The sequence below is a fragment of the Vidua chalybeata genome, chromosome 5 (genome assembly GCF_026979565.1).
Source record: "Vidua chalybeata isolate OUT-0048 chromosome 5, bVidCha1 merged haplotype, whole genome shotgun sequence".
NCBI classification, from domain to species: Eukaryota; Metazoa; Chordata; class Aves; order Passeriformes; family Viduidae; genus Vidua; species Vidua chalybeata.
Genome location: NC_071534.1, coordinates 24,928,993 through 24,949,849, shown reverse-complemented (window position 1 = coordinate 24,949,849; position 20,857 = coordinate 24,928,993). Strand labels below are relative to the sequence as shown.

At 41.4% G+C, this 20,857-nt stretch overlaps 1 protein-coding gene across 3 annotated transcripts in view; it reads left to right on the top strand.

Annotated features, from left to right (window-relative positions):
- The first annotated feature begins 496 nt into the window (after positions 1-496).
- The window catches only part of TBXAS1 (thromboxane A synthase 1), a 228,095-nt gene continuing 207,734 nt past the window's right edge, over positions 497-20,857 (top strand). The window contains exon 1 of one of the 3 annotated variants that reach the window (XM_053943898.1): positions 497-710. In XM_053943898.1, the coding sequence (XP_053799873.1) occupies positions 613-710 (98 nt within the window). In that variant the 5' untranslated portion in view covers positions 497-612. The remainder of the gene's footprint in view (positions 711-20,857) is intronic. The other 2 variants (XM_053943897.1, XM_053943901.1) reach the window with 2 other exon arrangements.

The window sequence follows — 20,857 nt, the reverse complement described above, 5'->3', positions numbered from 1 at the left end:
CCTTTTTTATATGCATTCTAGAAGTCACATTAGACCAGCTTTCCTCTAATTCCTCCTTTTATTTGTGATAGTTTAAGTTTACTTTGTTCCATTCTTACAAGGTATGACCAGCTTGGAAATTAAGTGCCAATGAAGTTTCATATTGCAAAAATACTCTATTTTAGTTACGTTAGAGAACTCTACTGTTTGTATGTCAGGGCACCCCTGAAGAGCCTTTATATTTTTCTTCCATGATCTGTAACATGGTCAGGCTGTCTTCCCCATTTATTTTCCCCACACATTCCCCAGATTCCCATAGTTGAGGTCTAAAAACCTATTCAGCAACGCTGATGTCTCAAGCGGTGGATATGTAAATATTTATTGGCATGACAGTCAGCAACAGTGGGAGGGGGGAAATTGCTACATTCTGCCATTCAAGGAACCTTGAGTTCTGTCTCAGAGTGTGCAGTTGATGAGAAGAGGAAAGGTTTGCAGTCTGTGCTTGACATGTTTTTGCTCTCGGTTCCTGTTCTGTTGCAGATGTCATTCATTTAGCTGTGGAAGGCTTTATCAGCCCTTGTGGAGGCTTTCCCCTGCACACAGCACTCAAGGCTGGAGCTGTAGTGGAGGAAAATGGAGCCTGTAGATCTTCTGGCACTTGCCTCCCTAGAAATGAACAGTACCACGGTCACCCTGGCTTTGCTGGCAATCTTTCTGGTCCTGCTGTATTGGTAAGTTATAGTGGTGAGATGGGTTGCACATCAGACACAAACCCTGCTGAAACCCAGCATCTGTAGAGTCTCATCCATGAGGGGAAACTGGAAGGTAATTTCCTAGGAGGGAAATGGAGGGGGAGTTGGTTTGGAACAAGAGACTGCAATAAATACTCACAAAACTCATTATGCTTTTAGAGAGTTTTCTCCTTGCAATATTGTCTTGTAAGTGCTTTACCAAATGCTAACAAAAATTGTCTTCTAAGTTAAGAACTTATTTGTTGGTTTCCTATTAATTTCTTTGGGCAGCAGGAACGTTGGTCCAGGTCAAAAAGAAACCAAGTACTTGTTGGACCTCTTCTCTCTACTGTGCTGCACACTTGTTCTTTGGCTTATGTGTACAGACACTTACTTTAACTGCTGCTTGAATTTCCTTTCTTGTTCTTTCCACACTGACTTGTAGACACAAATCAGAATAACAGCAACTGTAATGGTTAGCATAGTAGGCAATGCAGTGAGCTGTGCTAAAAAAAAAAAAACCAAAACAATCTCCCCCCTGTCCTGACAATTTCTTTCACAAATTATATTAGCTGAACTGGGAGTGTTTTTCTGACTTTCCACTTGCATTTCTCTTCAAATCCTGCCTTCCAGTAAAATAATGGGGCTTTTCGCAATTGTATGGGTGTTCAAGAAAAGGTTTTATGGACTGTTGCAGAAAAAAAAAAATCCAGCAAAAATCCAAAGCTATCCTAGAAGAGAATAGTGATGGCACCATTAGTTTAGCACAATGGTTGTAGCAATGTAAATGACAGATCACTTTGCATCTATTTTGTCATTCTTTCACCCTGTTGAGCTTTGTTCAACTTTATTCTGTGTTCAGAGAAGGCCTAGAGAGACTAAAAAGAGTCAAACCCATACTTGATGTGTGTTGCTGTATCAAATAGGCGGGTGAGCCTGCTTTCTTAACAAGATCTGCCCAAATAATTGCAAACATCCAATTCCTACCTCCTCTGAATTTTATTGGGAAAAAGAACAGTAGCTCTAGATCATTGTTTAGCTGTAGACCTGTGCATCTCTATGAGATTAAGGGGGAGAGAGGGAGGACAGAGGCACATCCACAGTTCAGAAAAGCTGCAGATCAGTTGAGATCTGGCCACCTGTGAATCATTTGAAATAGCCTGATACTTCCACATAGCTCGTGTCCAGATGTGCTGAGATCTCCAAAGACCTGGAACTGATCTTGTAAATCTTAGGTACTGTCTGGTGTGTGTTTGCCCAGGGCCTCATTTTCTGGTTCAGTTTAGGAAAGGCTGTTCCTCCCCTTGAAGTTAAGACATGGTGGTTTAGTGCACATTTGGTCTTGCCATTAACAAAGCTAACTCTAATTGCAAAGTTAAACCAGACTTGTGGCTGTGGTCAGTTACTGCTAAACTGAGGGCCTACCATAAAAGTTTCAAAAAGTTCAACTTAGCAGTGAGGTGGGAAATTGTCTAACAGTAGAGACACCCCATTCAGTATGTCTGCTTTCCTGGCTGAAGGTGACTTCTGTGAAAGCATCAAGAAAAGGCAGCAGAAGTTTTATATGGGAAAAGTGTTTTATACTTGTAGCTGCCAATGCTTATACTAATCCATCTTGTTGATCTACAGATTCAAGTTTATTTTTAAGTAGCTTGTTAAATATGGATGCCTATAGATCATTCTTCCAATGGGCAGCTGGCAATGATTAAACTTGCAATGAAATAAGCTATGGGCTGTTGGTAGGTTTGCCTGGTGGCTGAGCTGTTCACATCTCTTTATCTCAGTAAAATGCACTGCCTGAGCCTGTAAGGTTAAAGTCTTGAAGCACATCTGCAAGTGTGGTAGTTGTTCAAACTTGCCAACTTTCTAATTTGAATCTATTTTTTTGGAATTTTTTATACTACCTGCATGTTTAAACAAATCAGTAAAACTCAAAGCATGCTCACATCTTCCTTTATTCATGACTGAAACCTTGGGTTCAAGGAATTATTTGAACAGTGTGTAAAATAGTTACTAATAGAAATGCAGGTCTCTAATTCTAGAGAATGTTTTTATTACAATCATGTTGTGTACTTGATTATCTGGCTCTTCTAGGAGTTAGAAAACAGGAGTATTGTGTATGGCAGGAGTAATAATAACGTAATAACTCTTAAGGTTCCTTTGAGGTTTTCTTTATAAGCCTTATCCTAATTTTTTAATAACTACTTAATTTATTTTTTTTTTAGCTTTTTCTTCCAGGATTGTGTCTTTTCAGAAGGGCAGTCCTGGGGAAAGGGAGGAATGAATATTTGCTGTTGTAAGTTTTGTTAGCTTATGATTGATTGGGGTCATGTTGTGTCATCTGTTATGTGAGTACAAAGAACAGGCAGTTTGTCCACCTTGTTGGCTGTAAAAGACTTAGTAAGGCTCAACAGAAGGCAGTTGCAGGTAGAGAAGAGAGTAAAAAGATCTAATGCACACTAGAATAGGAACGTGGTCATGGCAACATTCATGTTATTGAGCTCTTCCTTAGCACGATTTTTGTGGATGAGGGTACTCAGTGGTTTAAATGACAGCCTTGAGCTGCTGTCCATCGGCTCAGCCTCAGTCCCTGTGAGTGTGTGTATTGTAAGGCCAGCTGGGATTTGTCACAGTTCAGCTGGCAGGTGGTATCTTGCTAAACTGTGATAAAACCAATCTCTTCACATTTTTGGGTATGGTGAGGTCATATGAAAGAGGGAGAGAAGAAAGGGTTGATTGGGAAAGGGAGGAAGGCTGTAGCTGCATAAAAATAAACTTACAGGGAAGATGCAAGTATTAGGAAGAAACTTGGATGATTTGATCATTTTTAGGCTGTTATTTATGGTACAATGAAGATCATCAATAACTCTTTATAACAAATTTTGTAATAGCACATCCCTGATTTCTCATGCATTGTCATCAGTGTAATATGAAGATGATGCTTGTAGTGTAATGTGTCAATTTTAAATCAGTGGAAGCAACTATAACCTCTCAGTGTTTGTCTTCTACATGACCTTAAGTCAGCTCTAAGGAGAGGCTTTGTAAGGGAGTTGATTAAATGTTGGGAGTAGAAAGACCTGTGAAGCTTTCTGGGTACACAGTCTATTTGGATTTGATTGGGAAGTTGGTTTTTTGGTAATCTGTTAAATTAAGAGGCTGCTCAAGCCTCTTCACTATCCCCCATTCCTGAAGGATTTAGTCATCTGCTAGCCTCCCCATTCTTGCTATTTGTTCTCTGTAGGTAAAGGTCTCTTCTTGCAGATTTCTTATCATGGATTCTTGGATGTCTGCTACTATATCATTATTATTGTGATAGACAGGTTGCTGTTTTATTGACCACAAAAGGGCATAATATGGCTAACTACCAAAGTTCAGTAATACCAGTGGCACAACACTTAGTGCTCTTAAAAAATGTCTTGTCTGTGTCCTCTGCTGTGATTTTTTCCACCCAAACTGATTATCAGAACAGTTTCTTTTAAGAGCACTTTTTTCCTCAATTACAAGCACTGCTGTCTCTATTTGCCTAATCTCTGTGAATCTCAGGGTTTTTTTTTTTTAGGTATGAAAGAAAACCAAACTCTTAAGGGAAGAAAGAGGTTAACATTTACAAACCCCAGTGATATTCTCTATTGAAAAATACAGTAGTATATCTATGCAACATATTGTTCATTTTCATTTCAAACATATGCTGAGTTGGATATCCCATGCTTGGCTGTGGCTGCAAACATTGCTTTGTATCTTTCCTTTTGCTGTCTGGGTAGATGTTTGATAAAATGAAAGCAGGAGTTTATCTTGCTTTAAAGTTTAATGTACCATAAGCTGAGCATTATGAAGAAGCTGTCACAGCATTCAGATACCTGTGTTCAAACTGGATTATCAACCTCTTGTCTAAACAAACCTGGGGTTTTTTAGAAACATGTTCGTTGGATGGGAGTGTTTGTTTATGTTTGTAAGATCCATGTCTAATTGCATGCTTTCAAACATAGCAAAACATAAACTAGTGGTGTTCTGTCTGTTTCTGAAAAGCTAAGTAATTCAGAAAGATGTCATTTTTACATTGAAGTAATATTAATGATTACTTGTGCTAGAGACAAGTATAGAGAGACTTAGAGATTGGGGTCTCCCTAGATCAAGGTACTACCCACCCAGTGCAGAACAAGTAAATTCTGACCCAAAGAATTTGCAGTCTCTGATAAAAAAGAATGAAAACTAAACTTAATATTTTTCCTCCTCTGATCTTAAGTCATTTACATACAGTTGGATGAGGACAGGCAATAGGGCACATGTGTTAGAATTTATCAGTTGGTGCCATACCTGCACTAAACCACATCAGAAGTTGATCTCAGGACAAGGTAGTATTTCCATACAGGTCACTTCAACACCATTGCTTGTTTGGCATTACTTTGCATCTGTGGTTTTGGAAAGGGCTCTAAAGGGAAAGTTTAGAGGTCATCTTTCTCCAGGAAAAACTTCAGTCTGGTTTTAAGGTTTTGCATTCTGGTCATAAGGTTTTGCAGAACCTTACTGTTTGGGATTGAGTTAGCTAAAACTTCTTTTTTTTTTTTTTCCTAAAGTAAATGCCACCTAATACTAGATCTTGGACCAACTTTTGCCCCTCAAAAGATCACTATTTACAAAAGTTACTTGGCATCTAGAGCTCTAGGTTTATGGTCTGAGTGCAGTTATAAGGGAAGTAGATTATTCTCCCTAACACATAATACTTCTGAATAGACTCAGGGACAGGCATGCGACGTTTGCTTTGTTCTCCCCGGGAGCCTGGCTGTGGCATAGCTTCCACGTGCTGCTGGGGTTTGCTGCCGCGGGTTCTCGGACACGGCTCCGTGTCTCGGGTGCGTGGGCTGGCCAGCCTCTGTTACTGTGCACTAGGGATCCGGCAAAGAGGTAAGGAATTTGTCCATTTACTCCGTGCTGGGCAGGAACGGTTTATTGGTCACGCCGCGCGGTTCGGTGGAAAGACGCGACCGCTCCCGGCACTCGCATGGGAGAAAATGGCGCCTGGGTTCTGGTGGGGTAGGATTTTATGGGGGGCGGGATGAGAGGACGCACAGCCTCCTGCCCAATAGAGGCGGCTGCCATGGCGGTGACGTCGACCACAGCGACCAACCGAGACGGGGCTGGGGCAGTTACCAGGTCCCTGGGCTAATGGGGATGCGGGATTGGGGTGACTGGCAGGGAACTCTCTGGAGAGGATGGGGAGTGTCTGCAGGAGTGACTGGGGTAAGCTCCAATAGCACGCAGCGAGGACCGAACCACCGCGGGGAGGGGAAAACATGGGGGGTGTGCAGGATTACAGAACTTGGCTATCCAATACAAATTAAAAACCCCTAATCTAAACCCGAACCCCAGGATGCAACACAGGCACTATAAAACTTGCATCCTTTCTGGGTAGGTAGGCCTAAGTTTTTCACCTGCCACTTCATCTGCCATCAAAGGCACAGGGCTGTTAAGACCACTATGGCTGGAAACAGGCCTGGGTGTGGAGCATCAACAAACACTCAGAAGGATGTACAGCTCTGCTCTTCTATCAGGCTCTTCAAGGTGAGAGGTTCAGAGAGGCATCCTAATGCTCAGGTGTCAAAGCCTCTCATTTTCCTTTCTGGCAGAAGGCACAGCTCTGTAGACACAGAGTGCTCAGGGGCTGGTGCTCCTGTACTGCTGCTGGACTCTGGCTGCTGGACTTGTCTCTGTCTCCCACATCCTTCTGACCGGCAAAGCCTGACCTCTGAGCTGAAATCTCAGGCTATGGTCCCTAATGAGGCTTCCCCTATTACATCCTTGTAGCTTCTCAGTTTGCAGTAAGCCCAGCATCAGGTTTACAGGGTCAGAAGGCTGGGGAATTTTGGGGTTTTTAATCTTCTGTTAACCCCAGCTGGTGTTTCTATTTTTTAAATTTTTTTCCTAAAATGGCCATTATCAGTGGAAATCATTCTGCTTCCCTCCCCTTCATTTGAATGTCCCATCAGAAAAGCTAGAAGGATCTGACTCAACAGGAAACATCAGCAAACCACTGTTGATGACAGAAGAAAATCTAAAAGATTCTGAATTGTCTTTGTCATGCAGTTTCACATCAAGCAAATCTGTAATTCCCACTAATGTGTCAAACATAATTTGATCCCACAGCTGTGCAATATATGGCCTTGTCTAAATCAAGCATCTCTAGGTGAGCTTGAGAAGGAACAGAATAAATTACTGAATTATAATTGGGAAAGGTGCCATACCACATATGACTAAATACTTTATTCCTCTGAAAACAAAGTAGATTCGTGTAGATTTGATCATCCAGAATGAAGTTCACTCAGTGCCCTGATGATGCTGCTTTTAAGTAAACAAAGTTATCTTACTTTTGGGGGAAGAAGCAGAGCAGTTTTCTCTTGTTGCTATTGCAGCTTCAGTCCCTAGGTTCTCTGGGGTATACTCAGAGGCTGTTATAACCCCTTGGTTATCCAAACAAGTGTTGGGCCTTTCATGCTGTGCAGTTGTGGTGTTGCTTTGTTGCACTGCACTACAAAACTCAGAAACCGTCTCTGCTCATTTTGTTTTGTTTTCAATTTAGGGATTACATGCCCAGCAGTGTTTATTTGAAGGCCCTCAAGTGGTTGTTGCATTTTTTGCTTTTGTGAAGGTGCACTTTATCCTAAAAAATCTGTAAAATCTCAATCTCCAGCCTATTCATTCCTTGTGGTTTTTGTTTTGCCCTGAATTTTTTTCATGCCTTTCTCCATTAAATCCCAAATTAAAGTATAGTTTGATTTTAGTGAGTGGAGATTGGAGCCTAAATAGTATGTAAAGGCAGACCTTCAGGGATAGGATGGCTTCCTTTCACAAACCTGGTATATTTATCTGTGTTCTGCTATGGTCTCTAGATCCATGTCCAATGGAGTGAGCTGCAAAGCTGGATAATGCACACAAATAGCTCAAGAGCAAACAGGAGCTGAACTCAGCCCCTGAGCCGTCCAATTTCTGCTTCCACCTCCCGTGGGGCTTGGAATGGCCTGGGTCTAGTCTCAGCTGGGTTGCATAGGCAGGAGGGACCAGCAAGGGATGGAAGTACTCTGACTTCTCCATCAGGCAACTTCTGCCTGGGAGCCTGCTCTGGAGTTTTACTCAGCTCTTCTGGACCTACAGTTTGGTTCTAAGTTTTGATCTGGTCTTTGCCTTTGGGTAGGTTGCTTTGTTTAACTTGGGGATATTTGGGCCCCTCTCAAATTGATTTTGGGTACTCTAAATTATCTTCTAGGAGCTCCTGCCTCCATCTACTGACAGTATTAGGAACATGAGGAACTTAATACCCTGCTGGTGGTGCTTTAAATGGAATTGAAATTAGATGATGGGAGAAGGCAATGTAAACAAGTTCCTCAGAGAGAAGGCTCTGCAAGCAGTGCAGCACTCCATCCATTGCACTGGGGCTGTCTCTTGCTGTGTCTTTGCATTTAATTGCCAGGCTCAGAGGGGCCTCTCAGGTCTGCTGCAAAGTCTTCAAATACTGCCATGAGCTCTGCTCTTCCCCGAACCCCAGGGGTGCATACTGCAGTTCCTGTGACTGCCCTGCACTGGGGGAACTTGTTGTTCCTCCTGTGCTCCAGGGTGTGTGGATTTTTGTCACTTCACTTTCAGATAGCACACAAAGTGTCCTGCCAGCCTGCCTTTGCTCCCTCTTAAATGAAAAGTTAAAACAATTTGTAGTTTTGACAGGTTAGAACTCCTCAGAGTGCTGAAATACAGATCTATGCTCTCTTTTTTTTCTTGTCTCCTTTAACATTGCTCCCATCATTTTAAAAAATTGCCCATATTCTTCTTCACTCCTTTTTGTCTTTGCATTAGATTTCATCCATACCAATGTTTGTTTTGTCCTCACTGCTGGCTCACAGGTAATTTATGCCTTTGATTGCCATGCCTTGCTTTTCTGTAGGGGAATTTTATATAGTATTTAATGGAGCTGTCTAAAAAATATTTTAAAATATTTTAATATTATTATTGAGAAATTGTTTTTTATCAGTTCCCCTTGATACACCCAAAATCTTTAGATGGATTTTTCTCTCTCTTATCTCCCTAGTTCTCTTTTTGTTTTTTTTTTCCCTATTGAAAACAAAATTTACTGTTCCATGAGCTCAGTGTGTGCTAACTGCTGTGAAGCAGCTGAAAGAGCTCAAAATATTTTCTGGTTTGGGTTTGGATATGCATTTATTTCACTTTTCCAGGAATAGCAGAGGAGCTTGAGAAAATGATGTTCCATGTCTGCCTCTTCCTTCTCTTGCTTTATATGCCAATGCTTACATTGGTGACAATTTTTTTTTAAGCTTTACTTGTTTATTTGACATGTGTTATATATGATTGGAGTGATGTGCAGGCCAATAGGAATACGAAGAGTTTTAATGAAGGGATCATCTAGCATGAGGGAGATTCTTAATTTCCATTCCTTTGGTAGTTTCTTTCCTGGCTAGGTGCTGCTTTCATGGTTCTGCAGAACCTGTGAAGTTGTTGGAGGAGCAAGGAAGCAGCAAACAAGGAAAAGGGCAAAACTTGTAATATTATTTTTTTTTTACTTGGATAGGAAAAGAAGATGGATGCCCAGCAATAGCAGGGAAAAGACTGGAAAGAATGACTGGGGACAGCGAGATATGACTCCATAAATTTGCAGATGGTTGTTACAGATTGAGGTCAAGTATATGAGGGCAAATTGAGGCTGGAAGAAAGGAGCTGAACTGAGATATGTGTTGGGAGTAGGAAATGGGGTGATGTCTGTGTGCTTGCTTATATGGACAAAGTAAAGTCTACTTCCTTGGAAAGAATAGTTCTTTTCAGCCACTAAAAACCTTGTGATGCTTTTTATGAGTTGAGGGCATCGGAAGGATGAAAAGGCAGTAGACTTTAGAGGAGATGAGTAGTTGGTAATTGTATGATCACAAGCTCCAGCTGAATGAATGCTCTTGAATGAGAACTCTTGGCAGAATTCTGAACCTATAACCCTCGGTATTGTTTTAGTTTACTTGGTGGCAATAAATCTGATGTAATCTGTGCATGCATGTTTGTGGTTTGTCATCCAAAAAGCTCCAAAGAGCTTTTATGTAAACACCCTTTCAGTAGAGCTACAACAATTGAAGAGGTTGTCGAGGCACGTGGTTTGAAATGTGGGAAAGACATGAAATAAAGCCATCCTGGGAGAGGAAGGAGCAGCTAAAGGATCTTCAGTGGAATGCATGCTAGCATGACAGACAGAGTTATGGTGGTCAAAAACTGCAAGGGCCCTCTTCCATCTTTAAAATATTGATATGATCTGTTTGTTCTCTAAAGACTTTAACAAATCTCAGTTTTAAGATTTTCTGAAATACTTATCATGGCTTATGATGAAGCAATCTTTCCCAAAAAGTTCTCAGTACAAGCTTCATAGTAGCAAAACTGAGAAGCTGCATATTTATGTTAGGATAGATTTCAGTGAGTGTAACCTTATTGTACTGGACTGATTAATGTCTCTGAATGCTATGATGAACTGTACTCAGTATGGGACCCTGAGTTGACCAATAGTTGCTTAGTAGCCATTCAGGTCAGAGCTCTGGCCAGCAGCTTCAGGAAAGAGCAAACATCTCTTGGTGGGTCCAGAAAGGCTTCGGATCCCCTCTTGTAGCTTGTAAAACAGGGTTGTTCTGGAGTAACATTCACTAGCCTTCACTTCTATGTATCTGGCTTGCTCTCTCTCATCCCCTCTTCAGAGGTAGGAATTGGTGGTACAAAGATAAAGAATCCTCAGTTTTACGAGAACTATTCCTAGATATGGCAACAAACCTTGAGCCTTTCCTATTTCAGAAGAATAGTATTTTAAAATTTGTTTGTCTACTAGAAAGTTTTAGACTTCACGTAATTTCTCACAGATTGTGTAGTTGTGTCTCTTGGCAGTTGTGTCTCTTGGTAGTTGTGTTTTAAATTTTTAAAAAGTTTAAATTTTTAGGAGTAGTTAAGTATTCAGTGATTTCACAATATATTTTCTTTCCTGAGTTGTAACTTTTGTTTAATATGAATGGAAGTGCTCTCAATTTGAGTGGAAAAGCAGCCATCTGGTGTTCTCCTAGGACACAGAGATGTTGTCTGTTATTAACTGAAAGAGACCATCAGATCCTGGGTGTCAGGCACAGAGGAGTGAGGGACCTCCCCAAGCAAGGCTGCAGAGCGAGCTTGGAATTTTAATGGTGGGCACAAGATGGTGGAAGGACTGCAGGAACCTGTGCCTTCTCAGGCCATGAATATCATAAGGACCGGTGTATTTACAATGTAAGTATGTTCATCCTGCCAGGACTCAGTCTGGGATTTGAAAATTGGGATTTGGGTAGTTTATCCCTAACCTGCCTCCTCAGCTTGAGGAGACTCTAACCATTAACAAGCGTGGTAAGAAGGCCTTTATTTCCATGGTAGCTTGGTGGCTTAGTTCCTCTTTCAGGCTTTAACTGTGTCACTGGTGGACATTTTCTATTTAATTTTTGACATTGCTAGGATTCTGTGCAGTAAAGCCTTTTTCTTCCTCATTCTCCCCCTTTTTATTTATGTTCCTGAGTGAGAGCATAGCCAAGCAGTGAGCTCAGTGCCATGGAAGCATTTTATATTTTGAGCAGAGATAAAAATCTCATTCCTTCTATAAACAAAACAAATCAACAGATGATGCCCAGGAGAACCATTTCTCTATAGCCATTTTCCTCCAGCTGCTTTCTATTCCATGCAGCTTGCAATGCACCATATCAAATACGTGCGTGCCTTTCCGTGTCTGCAAAGCACAAGTTTCCTCCAGACAGTGGCAGCTTCATCATAAAAAAAATAAACAAAAACCCCACTTTTTTTTTTTTTTTTCTTTTACAATGCTGTAATAATAAGATTACTAATAAAGTTGAGATGCTTGGTTGTTTAACAGTGTGTAATTTAGCAATGCTAGAGGATATACTGGAGGAACTCTGCAGTCACAGCCACTGCATCTTCCCTCCGAATGGGTTTGGACTATTTGTCCATGGGAGGATGAGGGACAGAAATAATCTGAGGGAGGCTGAGTGCCTCATAAACATGGCAGAGATGAGAATACAACAAAAAAAAGGCTCATTTAGAGTTTGCTGCCCTGTGTGTGCTTGCATGTGTCCCTGTGTCAGTGAGGAGATCCCCTCCAGTGCTGCAGCAGCTTTGAGGCTAGGCACAAGCTTGTTGCAGGCATGAGATTGGTGGAAGGCAATAGGAATTGGCCCCTTAAGCCTGTTGTAAGCCCTTGGCTGATGGCACCTCTTGCTTCCCTTTAGTTTGGCCATGGTGAACACCTCAAAGGCTGAGGTGGATGGCCAATAGTTGCAGAGGTGGTGGGGTTGACACCCCGAGGTGCCATGGAAGGAGATCTTGCAAGGGAAAGAGCAGAGGGTTGTCTGGATGAAGAGCTGGTAGGTAAAGTGTATGGCAGGATCTCAAGAAGCTTGGGAATAGTCACAGGTCAGCCCTTGGCAGAGGTGTAGCTGCAAGTATATCTTATCTCAGCAGAATCTTTCTGCTCAACTCCCTCTCCTGAGACATGCTTCTGTACAGGAGGAGGGTGGCCAAGCCAGATGTTCCTAAGCTGGAGCCTGGGGGAGTAGTTTCTATCCTTGCAGGGGCAGAGAAAGGTGATACAAGTTTGAACATTGCTAGATTAATGGGCTGTCTTTTTGTCATAAAGAGTAGCCTCTGAGATGTGAAGGAACCTGGAACTAGTGGGGGAACAGGAGGACAGTAAAATTTGGCAACATTACTTTTGGTCATCTTGATAAAGCACAGCTTAGAATTGAAGGAAAATAATGTGGTTTCACATCCCAAAAGCTCCGGAGATCTTTCATGTAAACACCTTGCAAGTATCCACATATGAATACACTGACATTTAAAAATAAACACATAGCAAGTGATTCAGGGCAAACAACTTCTAAATAAGCAACCAAACATAACTGATCTGATCGTTGGAGAGATCATGTTCAGTGCCCAAAGCAACCCCCTTATCCCATCTCTAGCCAAATGACTCCTATCAGCTAAGGAAATAACTTTGGGTAAAACCAATAGAATTTTTATAACAGAGACGTCAGCTATTGACCCTGAGTGTATTTTATGACACTGCCTCAGTTTTACCTTGTATATCTTCATTCTGGTGTTGATGTGTTCTGTGTTTTTGAAAAACTGCAGTCTCTCTGCAGCCCTCCAGGATCTGTTACTGCAGCACCAGGCTGTGGGTTCACACTCATCAGCACCAGATCATTCTCTGAGGCAGAGATCATCAGAACAGGGCTGGGCACATGAGACAATTTTGATTTATCTAACTGGGGTGCAAGACAGGTAATTGATACCATCTCTGCTATGCTACTGGGAGAAAAAGGCTGTACCTGGTTTGAAGTTCACTTTTCCATATTAACAAATTTAAGGTAAAAGAACTTTTTTTCTACCAAATCAATTCTTTGTGTGGTATGGCTGAGATGGTTTTAATCAGAGGCTTCTTGCCCTAAATCTGAGTTTACTGAATCATCAAAACAGGGTCTCAAACTTGTGTGAGAACCAAGTTCTGTTCCTTTGCTAAATTGCCCTGGTAAAGTTAGGGAGTAGCAAAAAAATTTCAATAGAAATTTCCCTGACTGACAAGTGCACATGAATAGTTTTTTTTAAAAAAAAAAACTTATATTTGTGAAAGTGCTTCCCAAGGTTATTTGCTTATGTCTGAGCATTTAGGCTTGCAGTATCTATGGAGCTTGAACTCAGAGCTTTAAGGAAATGAAAGCTGTGTTATAACATAGCTGATTTCCCCCCCCCCCCCCCCCCAGAAGTGAAATATTTTAGGTGCTTAGTTCTTTTAAAAATCTGGATTTAAAGGGGATGGTTCACAATGGGAAATCTTGTTGCAATTTTTGGTAGCTGTGTCTGATTGTTTTTCTGGGTGGCACTCTTTAGGGTCAAGTTATAGAGCTGACTGTAAGATGTAAAACCATTTTGGTAAAGTTTACATGGACAGCCTGTCTCATTAATTATCCAAGGAATTCTGAACTCTTAAATAACAGCTCTAAGCTGATTTATTGGTGCAAGCCCTTTAAATTCATAGGCTGAATTTGCCTTGCATTGCTTAGACTAGCGATAAAACAGTATTGTGGGTTTTTTTCTTTGTTACCTGAGAACATTATTCTCCCACCTTTCAACTTTCACACGGACATTTTTCTGACTGAAAAATGTTGTTAAACATAATATTGATACAGTAAAAGAGCAACCCACACAGAAACCCAAGCTGCACCATAAATCCTTCTCTGAAGTTGCTCACACTGGTTATGTAAATAAAAGAAAATTGATGCTGTTTGCAGAATGTGATGATATAGGGGAAATTTCTCTTACGTGATAGAAATTGTGTGTGTCCATGTGTGCCCCTGTACCTGTCCCCCCACCCAGCTTTTTGTTGTTTTGGTTAGCTCTGTAGATGATATTGACACCAGAAAACCACCCCCCAACCCCCACCCCCAGGCGGAAAATGTCCTTTCTCAAGGTTTCACAGAGTATCATTACAGTGACGGTTTTGTCTTTTCCTTGCTTAGGAAAGACCTTTTGACTGAAAAATATATTGCTCAGTTCAGGAGGAATTACTGTATATAACCAAACACTAATGACTTCCTTTGAATGTGGTGGGTTTTGGTTCCAATTCTAAATAATGAATTGTATCTCCACAAACTAAGGGATGCTTCAACCCCTGTGACTGTTGATCTCCAAGGAGGCAGCTGATCCATCTATGGGAGTTTTAATTTTAAATTGCATTGCATTTGTAAATAGCTGGTGGCCAAAATCATTATCATTGTGTTCATTTAAAGATCAGTCAGCATTTTCAAGGGCTAGGCAGTTTCAAAGCTTTCTCTGAGCAAGTTGGAGACTTTGTCTTGTAGGCTGTGAACAAATTGTTATAAAACACAAGAGAGCTGGTTGGAGTTTGTGGAATCATAATTAATTGACAATGGTTTTTCAAAAATGACATTTTTCAATTTAAAATAAGCTGTTAAAACAATTTAGAAGAGTGTTGTGATAGTCCCTTGACACATGTGGGGAGCTTTGGGTTAAACATATAAATAATGCTGAAAAGACTATATTTAGTTCCAGACCGATCCAAGGACAACTGAAAAATTGAAGGTCAAATAACAAAACGAAGAAAAGAAAATTATAGCCCTCCTTGTTCTGTTGTGCAGCATGCTGCTTGGCAGCCGTGAAGGTTCAATACTGAGGAATTTGTCACATACAACTATTTATGATTTGTACTTTAGGCAAAGCAAGTAAGCATGAAGTGTATGTACTTATTGACAGCAGCACATCACTGACTCCTGTCACACTGAATCTGGAGAGCTGCTCTGGAGTACTGCAGAATTTTGGGGGGCTGGATATCAAAAGATCTATGACAACCCAATTAAACATTCAATCAATCACAGCTTCCCCCCTGCTCTTGACCCTTAGGCTCTAGCAGTTTCTGCTTGGAACTGAGCTGAAGTGCAACAGGTGCTAAACGGTGGGTCAAGACCATGGCTTGTTTTACTATTTTTATTCGTACAAGCTTTTAAAACTATGGAACGGGGAGAACTCCAGTTTGCAACTAGCTTGGGAGAACTTTCAGTCTGTGCTTGAGCAGGAGTTTTTTCAAACAGCCCAAGTATAGAGCTCAGTGCTTCCAACTGCAGAGACAAGGCCATGGCTTCAACCCATCTAAGTTAACCCTCTGATGGTGGTAATGACTTTTTTCCTTCCTTGTGGAGACACCTCCTGCATTGCTGATCTGGTCAGGATCTGAGGTAGGTGCCAGCTGGGTAGGTGCCAGGTGTTCCCTTCATGTAAGAGTAGTATCTCACTTGAGTGGCTGCAGGTAGCACAGGCGCTGCTGGAGCCACAGGACCACAGCTCAGCAGGTCATGCCTATTTATTTAGCTGAGGATCTGCACAATGATGGTGAAACTCTGAATGCTCAGCCTGCTGATACATTGATGGAGATTGTCAGTGATGTGATTTCTGCAATCATGTTTATGCGATGTTTCACTTGACCTAATCTTGCCAAGCCTGATCATGCCTGCCTGTCCTCTTGCACAGCTCCCAGCATGCCCAGAGCACTTTCCTACTGGCCAACCAGGCCACAGTCCTGGGGCCAGATCCATTCCCTGGAGTATCTGCTGGCCACTTTGCTTGAGACTTGTTCTGACTGTTCTGTTTTTATTAGGTTTTGGGAGTACATGGTGTAATTAATTATTTTCACAGGCTTTATTTCATTTAAACTAGTCTCCCACTAGCCTTCTTCTCCTTGAACTGCTTATGAAACCTTATTCTGTTGAAACTACAGGGTATTAACTCACTGAGTAGTGCAGTTTTCAATTGACTAATATACTTTAAATTAAATGCGTGCATTGCATGGACAATGTCTATTTAGACAAAGCTTTGGCTACCAGTTGTGTGAAAATCAAATGCATTTTTTGCAGTGTTAAAAAATTGGTGGGAATACATGTGGTCCAGCTTGGCTAGCAGCTTGTCCCAAGATGAGTGCACTCAACTCTGAAACTGCAACATTCAGAGAAACAGGCTTCTTTTGCTTAGATGGAAACCATGTCTTGCATAATTTGTGTTTTTGCAATTTCACTTTAAATCTAGGCTTTGCCTGTCAGAGATAATGGGAAACAATTATTTCTTTCAATTACTAGCTGGCTGTTGTTTACATTTCCTATGAGCATCTCTCTGTCTCTCTTTCTCTCTCTTTCCCCCTCCCCTTTCCCTCTCTCTCCCCCTCTCCTCCCCCCCTTCCCTCCCTCCCTCTCTCTCCCCCTTAAAAATATTTTTATGCATGCTGTATCTAAAAAAAAATTCAAAGTGGAGGTCCAGTAATTAGGGTCATTCATTTAGCAATGAGTTTATATCTTTGCAGAAACAAAAAACAAATTGGGATTGTCCTCAGCTGAAGTCCCAGATGATAAATCATTTTTTGGTCTTGTTTCTTCAGCTCCTGAATTTATTATATGCTTAATCTTGACTGTTTTTCAGAATAAGGTGAAAACTCAGTTATGGTTTAGAAGACTGGTTGAAGTCTTAACCTGGTGAAGGACCATATAAACTGAAATTGAAATTTGGCCAAAGAAAGTTGTGTAAAACACTGATTCTTGTAAATGTGTCTCTTAATAGACATGTTTTTAACAAGTGTGTGCCCATTCTTTTTTTTTCTTTCAATATTACAAGAGCAGTGACATGAACAGTGTATCTTTTCAGTAGCTCATTTGTTGTGCTCTTCATTTATAGCTTCATTTCCTTTACCTCCAACATTTACACATTATTTACAGACTCATTCTAAGTTAATAAACTTGGATATGCAAGCATATAATATTATTTTAACCACCAAGATATTAATGATTTATGTGAGGAATCCCTGGGTAAAACAGGGAGTTCAGCAGTGGCACAGATGAATATGGGTACAGCTCTAGCTTTGCTTTAGTATATAAAGTTTGACACTTGGATATGCATGTATAAGAAGAGGGAGATGAATTACTGAAACCATCATTTCCCTTACTGTTGACTACCAAAAAAGAAATTAAAAGGGAACTCCCAGCCCTCACTGTTCATGGAATGTCACCACAGCATATTTTGGAGTTGTTTTTGAAGGGTCATTAACCTCACTATCTAAAAGCAAGCAAGCAACCAGCATTCTTCTAGCTGTCAAATACAAGTTAAATGGATTCTTTTAAATTAGTTTTTGCCTCTGAAAAGCATTTTGTTGTTTATGCTTAGTCTGTAAGGGTGCTCAAATGCCCCAGATAAGGTCAGAGCCAGCCACATCAGGAGAAATAATCTTTACACAACGTGGTATCTAGCTACGCATGCCTTTGTGATGAGAGGAATATACCTTTCCCAACATGATCGAGTAAGAAATACCTTAGCAGCATACAAGGCTTGATTATGATCTTTATTACCTTGCTGTAAAGCAAGAGCAGCACTGCTGAACTCCATGGAATTGCTCTAAATTGAAGTGTGAACTCTGAAATACAGAGCAGAATAAATTCACTTTATACACTTTAACTTGGAGAAGACAAGTCAGTGTGGCAGTCCCAGCAGGATTAACTGCATTCAATCAGTTTCAGGGCTTGTATATCCCAGCATTGTAGGTAGGCTTGGGAAGCTTAGTTAGCAGTAGAAATGTCACTGCTCTTCCACAGAATGCTCTGGTAACAGCCAAACCTCCTAAATAATCATCATCCCTACTGTTCAGTGTGTGAATGCTGGGAACAGAAGTGTTGGGGGAATCTTTCACAGTTCTGGCAGGAAACGTGTCTCTTGGAGAACAGGAGACTTTCCACTGGCGCAAGTCCTTGCTTTTCAAGACCTGTCTCTTTGCTGAGACAGCCATCTGGCCATCTCAGTGGGATGGCAGTTTGTGGTGCAGTGCTGCTGGGGGTGGGTGTTATCTTTCCAGGTGGCAAGGAAAGCCTCTCATGCTTGCATGCCATTGCTGTCGGCAGAATGCACAACTGCATGGTTTTGAATGCTTAGATTCATTATTCAAACTCCAAAACATTGTGCAGCCTTTTAGCAGAAGTTTTTGTTGTTTTTTTTTTTTTAATTTTGGCAAGGAGTGGAGGTAACCCTAACCCTGGTGACTCTCACTTTTGCTATTCAAGCCATAAGCGTGTCTTTACTTGCTCACAGGTTTCAAGACTTTGAGATTGCTTTTGGGTCTACGAAGCAACGACAAGCCTAGAAATAAACTCTGGTTGGGCCTCTTTATCTGTGCCCAAACTTCACTTCCTTATGCAATCATGCAATTTTAATATTGATGCTTTCGGAAAAATCCAAATAATGAGGGATTCGCGAAAAAGCTGTGAGATTTTGTTGCCAGGTTTATTTTTGTGCAGCAGAACTAATAAAACTTTAAGGAAGAAGCCTTAGCCAAGTTTTTAAAAGTAGGTTATTTTTTTATTGTGTAAAACAAAATTAAAAACAAAGAAAGAAACCCAAAGCTTGGAGATTGAAACTCAGTTTAATTTGTGTGGCCAGTGTAGACTTTTTGGTGAGCTGGAACCAGGCAAACACGTGTCAGGTGCATAGAAAACAAAGTAGTATCAGTATGCTGGCTATGAACTGATCTTGGCTTCCTCCTCCTTGCTTGCATGATATTACAATGAAAGTTGGCAAAAGGAAATACAATTGCACATGATTAGATGTTGACAGCCAAGGAGCCTGACTTTTTGTTTACAGTGGGGAAAATGAGGAAAAAAAACCTGGGGAGTAAAGCTTCCTATATGTCTTTACACAGTCCTGGAAAACATGAGGTAAAAAAATGTAAGAGAGCCTGTAATACCAATCTGATTGAAGAAAAAAATCTCCAGAATGTTCTAATGAAAAAAATACTCTGATTCAAATTGCAAAGGAAAATCCGTATTCCCTCTGTGTGTGTGCTGTATTCCAGAGCAATTGAAAAATGTATGCTAACAGGAAAGGGAGGATAAGTATTCCCCTTTCCTGGACTTTTGATATAATTATTTAGCCAACTCTGAGAGAATCTCTGCATACTCTAAAACTTCAGTCATTTCTGAAATATTGATCTGGGAAGGTCACTAAATTCCAGAGCTGGTGAGATCAGGGTAGTGAGATCAGGTGACAGGCCCGATGGTACCCACTGATTTAGTTGTTTAGACACTTTAACCAAACCATGACCTTCTTGATCCAGAGGCTCTTTGATCTAACTGTGTGAAAACACAGCTGCTTTTACTGCGTATTGCATGCTAGTGTGCATGAAGGCATTATGGGAACTTCTCGTGACACTTCTGTTAATTATTCTGGTGTCAGTTTATAAAAATGAGTATTTCCCACTGGCGGGGCACTGGAATGGGAAGTGGTCACAGCACTGAGCCTGACAGAGTTCAAGAAGAATTTGGACAATACTCTCAGGCACATGGTGTGACTTTTGGAGATGGTCCTGTGCAGGGCCAGGAGCTGGACTCCATGATCCTTGTAGGTCCCTTCCAACTCAGCATATTCTGTGACTATCTGGCAATCAAAGTCTCTTCTAATAGTGACTTCAGGTTGCTGTGACTCGTGGTGTGCAGTGGCAGAGAACCCTCTGGCTCCCAGGCTCTGCGTGCAGAGACTGACGGATGCCCCATTCCCATGCTCAGTGCCAATTCCTCAATGCCTACTTTCCTCTGCACCTCTGTACCACCTGTGCAGTGCAGCCCACGGTACTGGTGTCAAGCAAACAGAGCTTCCAGTGTGGGATCCGGGTCTGCCCTGGGTTCCACTTCTGTATAAAACTGCCTGTGGTCTGGGTCTGTTCAGGGATGAACTTGTGCTTTGCTATTTTTTTGTCAAAATGTATATTTCTCTCAATTTTGGGTAGCTGTTTGGTTTTCGACATCTCTATAACACAGTGGTTCTCTCTGGAGATACTCTGCCATCAGTTCTCCACTGTCTGTGCCAGAGTCCACATGGCATTTCCTTCCCCAGCAGAAAAATAGGTATGGAGCAGAAATTAAGCCTGCCAAAACTGTACTGTGGTCCCATGGAATTATATGCCCAGATCCATATGAGATCATACACTGGAGCCCAACTGCTTCCTGCCCCAAGTTTAAATACCGTGAGCACAATAGTAAAGCTCCATGATGTATGGATGTGACCTGGAATCACTTAGAGCAGAGGAGCGGGATGGAGAATTTATGTCTAGCCCAGGGCAGAGCACGTGGGCTCCTGGCTATTGCGTACTGTTGCCTTTTCACTTGCACACAAGCTTATCAAAATGTTTTTGCAGGCTTGCTCCAACTTTCCTGTGCAGCTTTTAACTCTTCATTTGAGGATCTTTGTGAACTCAGCAGTAGCAGGCAGTGCTCAGAGAGAGTGAGTAGTGAGAGCTCAGTTGGAGCCAGGCAAAAAACCCAGGCTGCTGCAGAGCTTGGCAGGAGCTGGGAGCCCACAACACTGTCTCTGCAGGCATGCTGGCTTGTCTCCTTTCCCCACAGGCATAAGAGTAGAAGCATTTAAAAATAAAGAGGAAGACAGTGTGGAGTGCCAGTGTTGTGTCCCTCTGAATATGATCTGAAAGTATATTCTAGGGAGGTTTAAAGCTGATTAGACATGTGAACTGGAATTAGAAATATAAAGTGCATCCA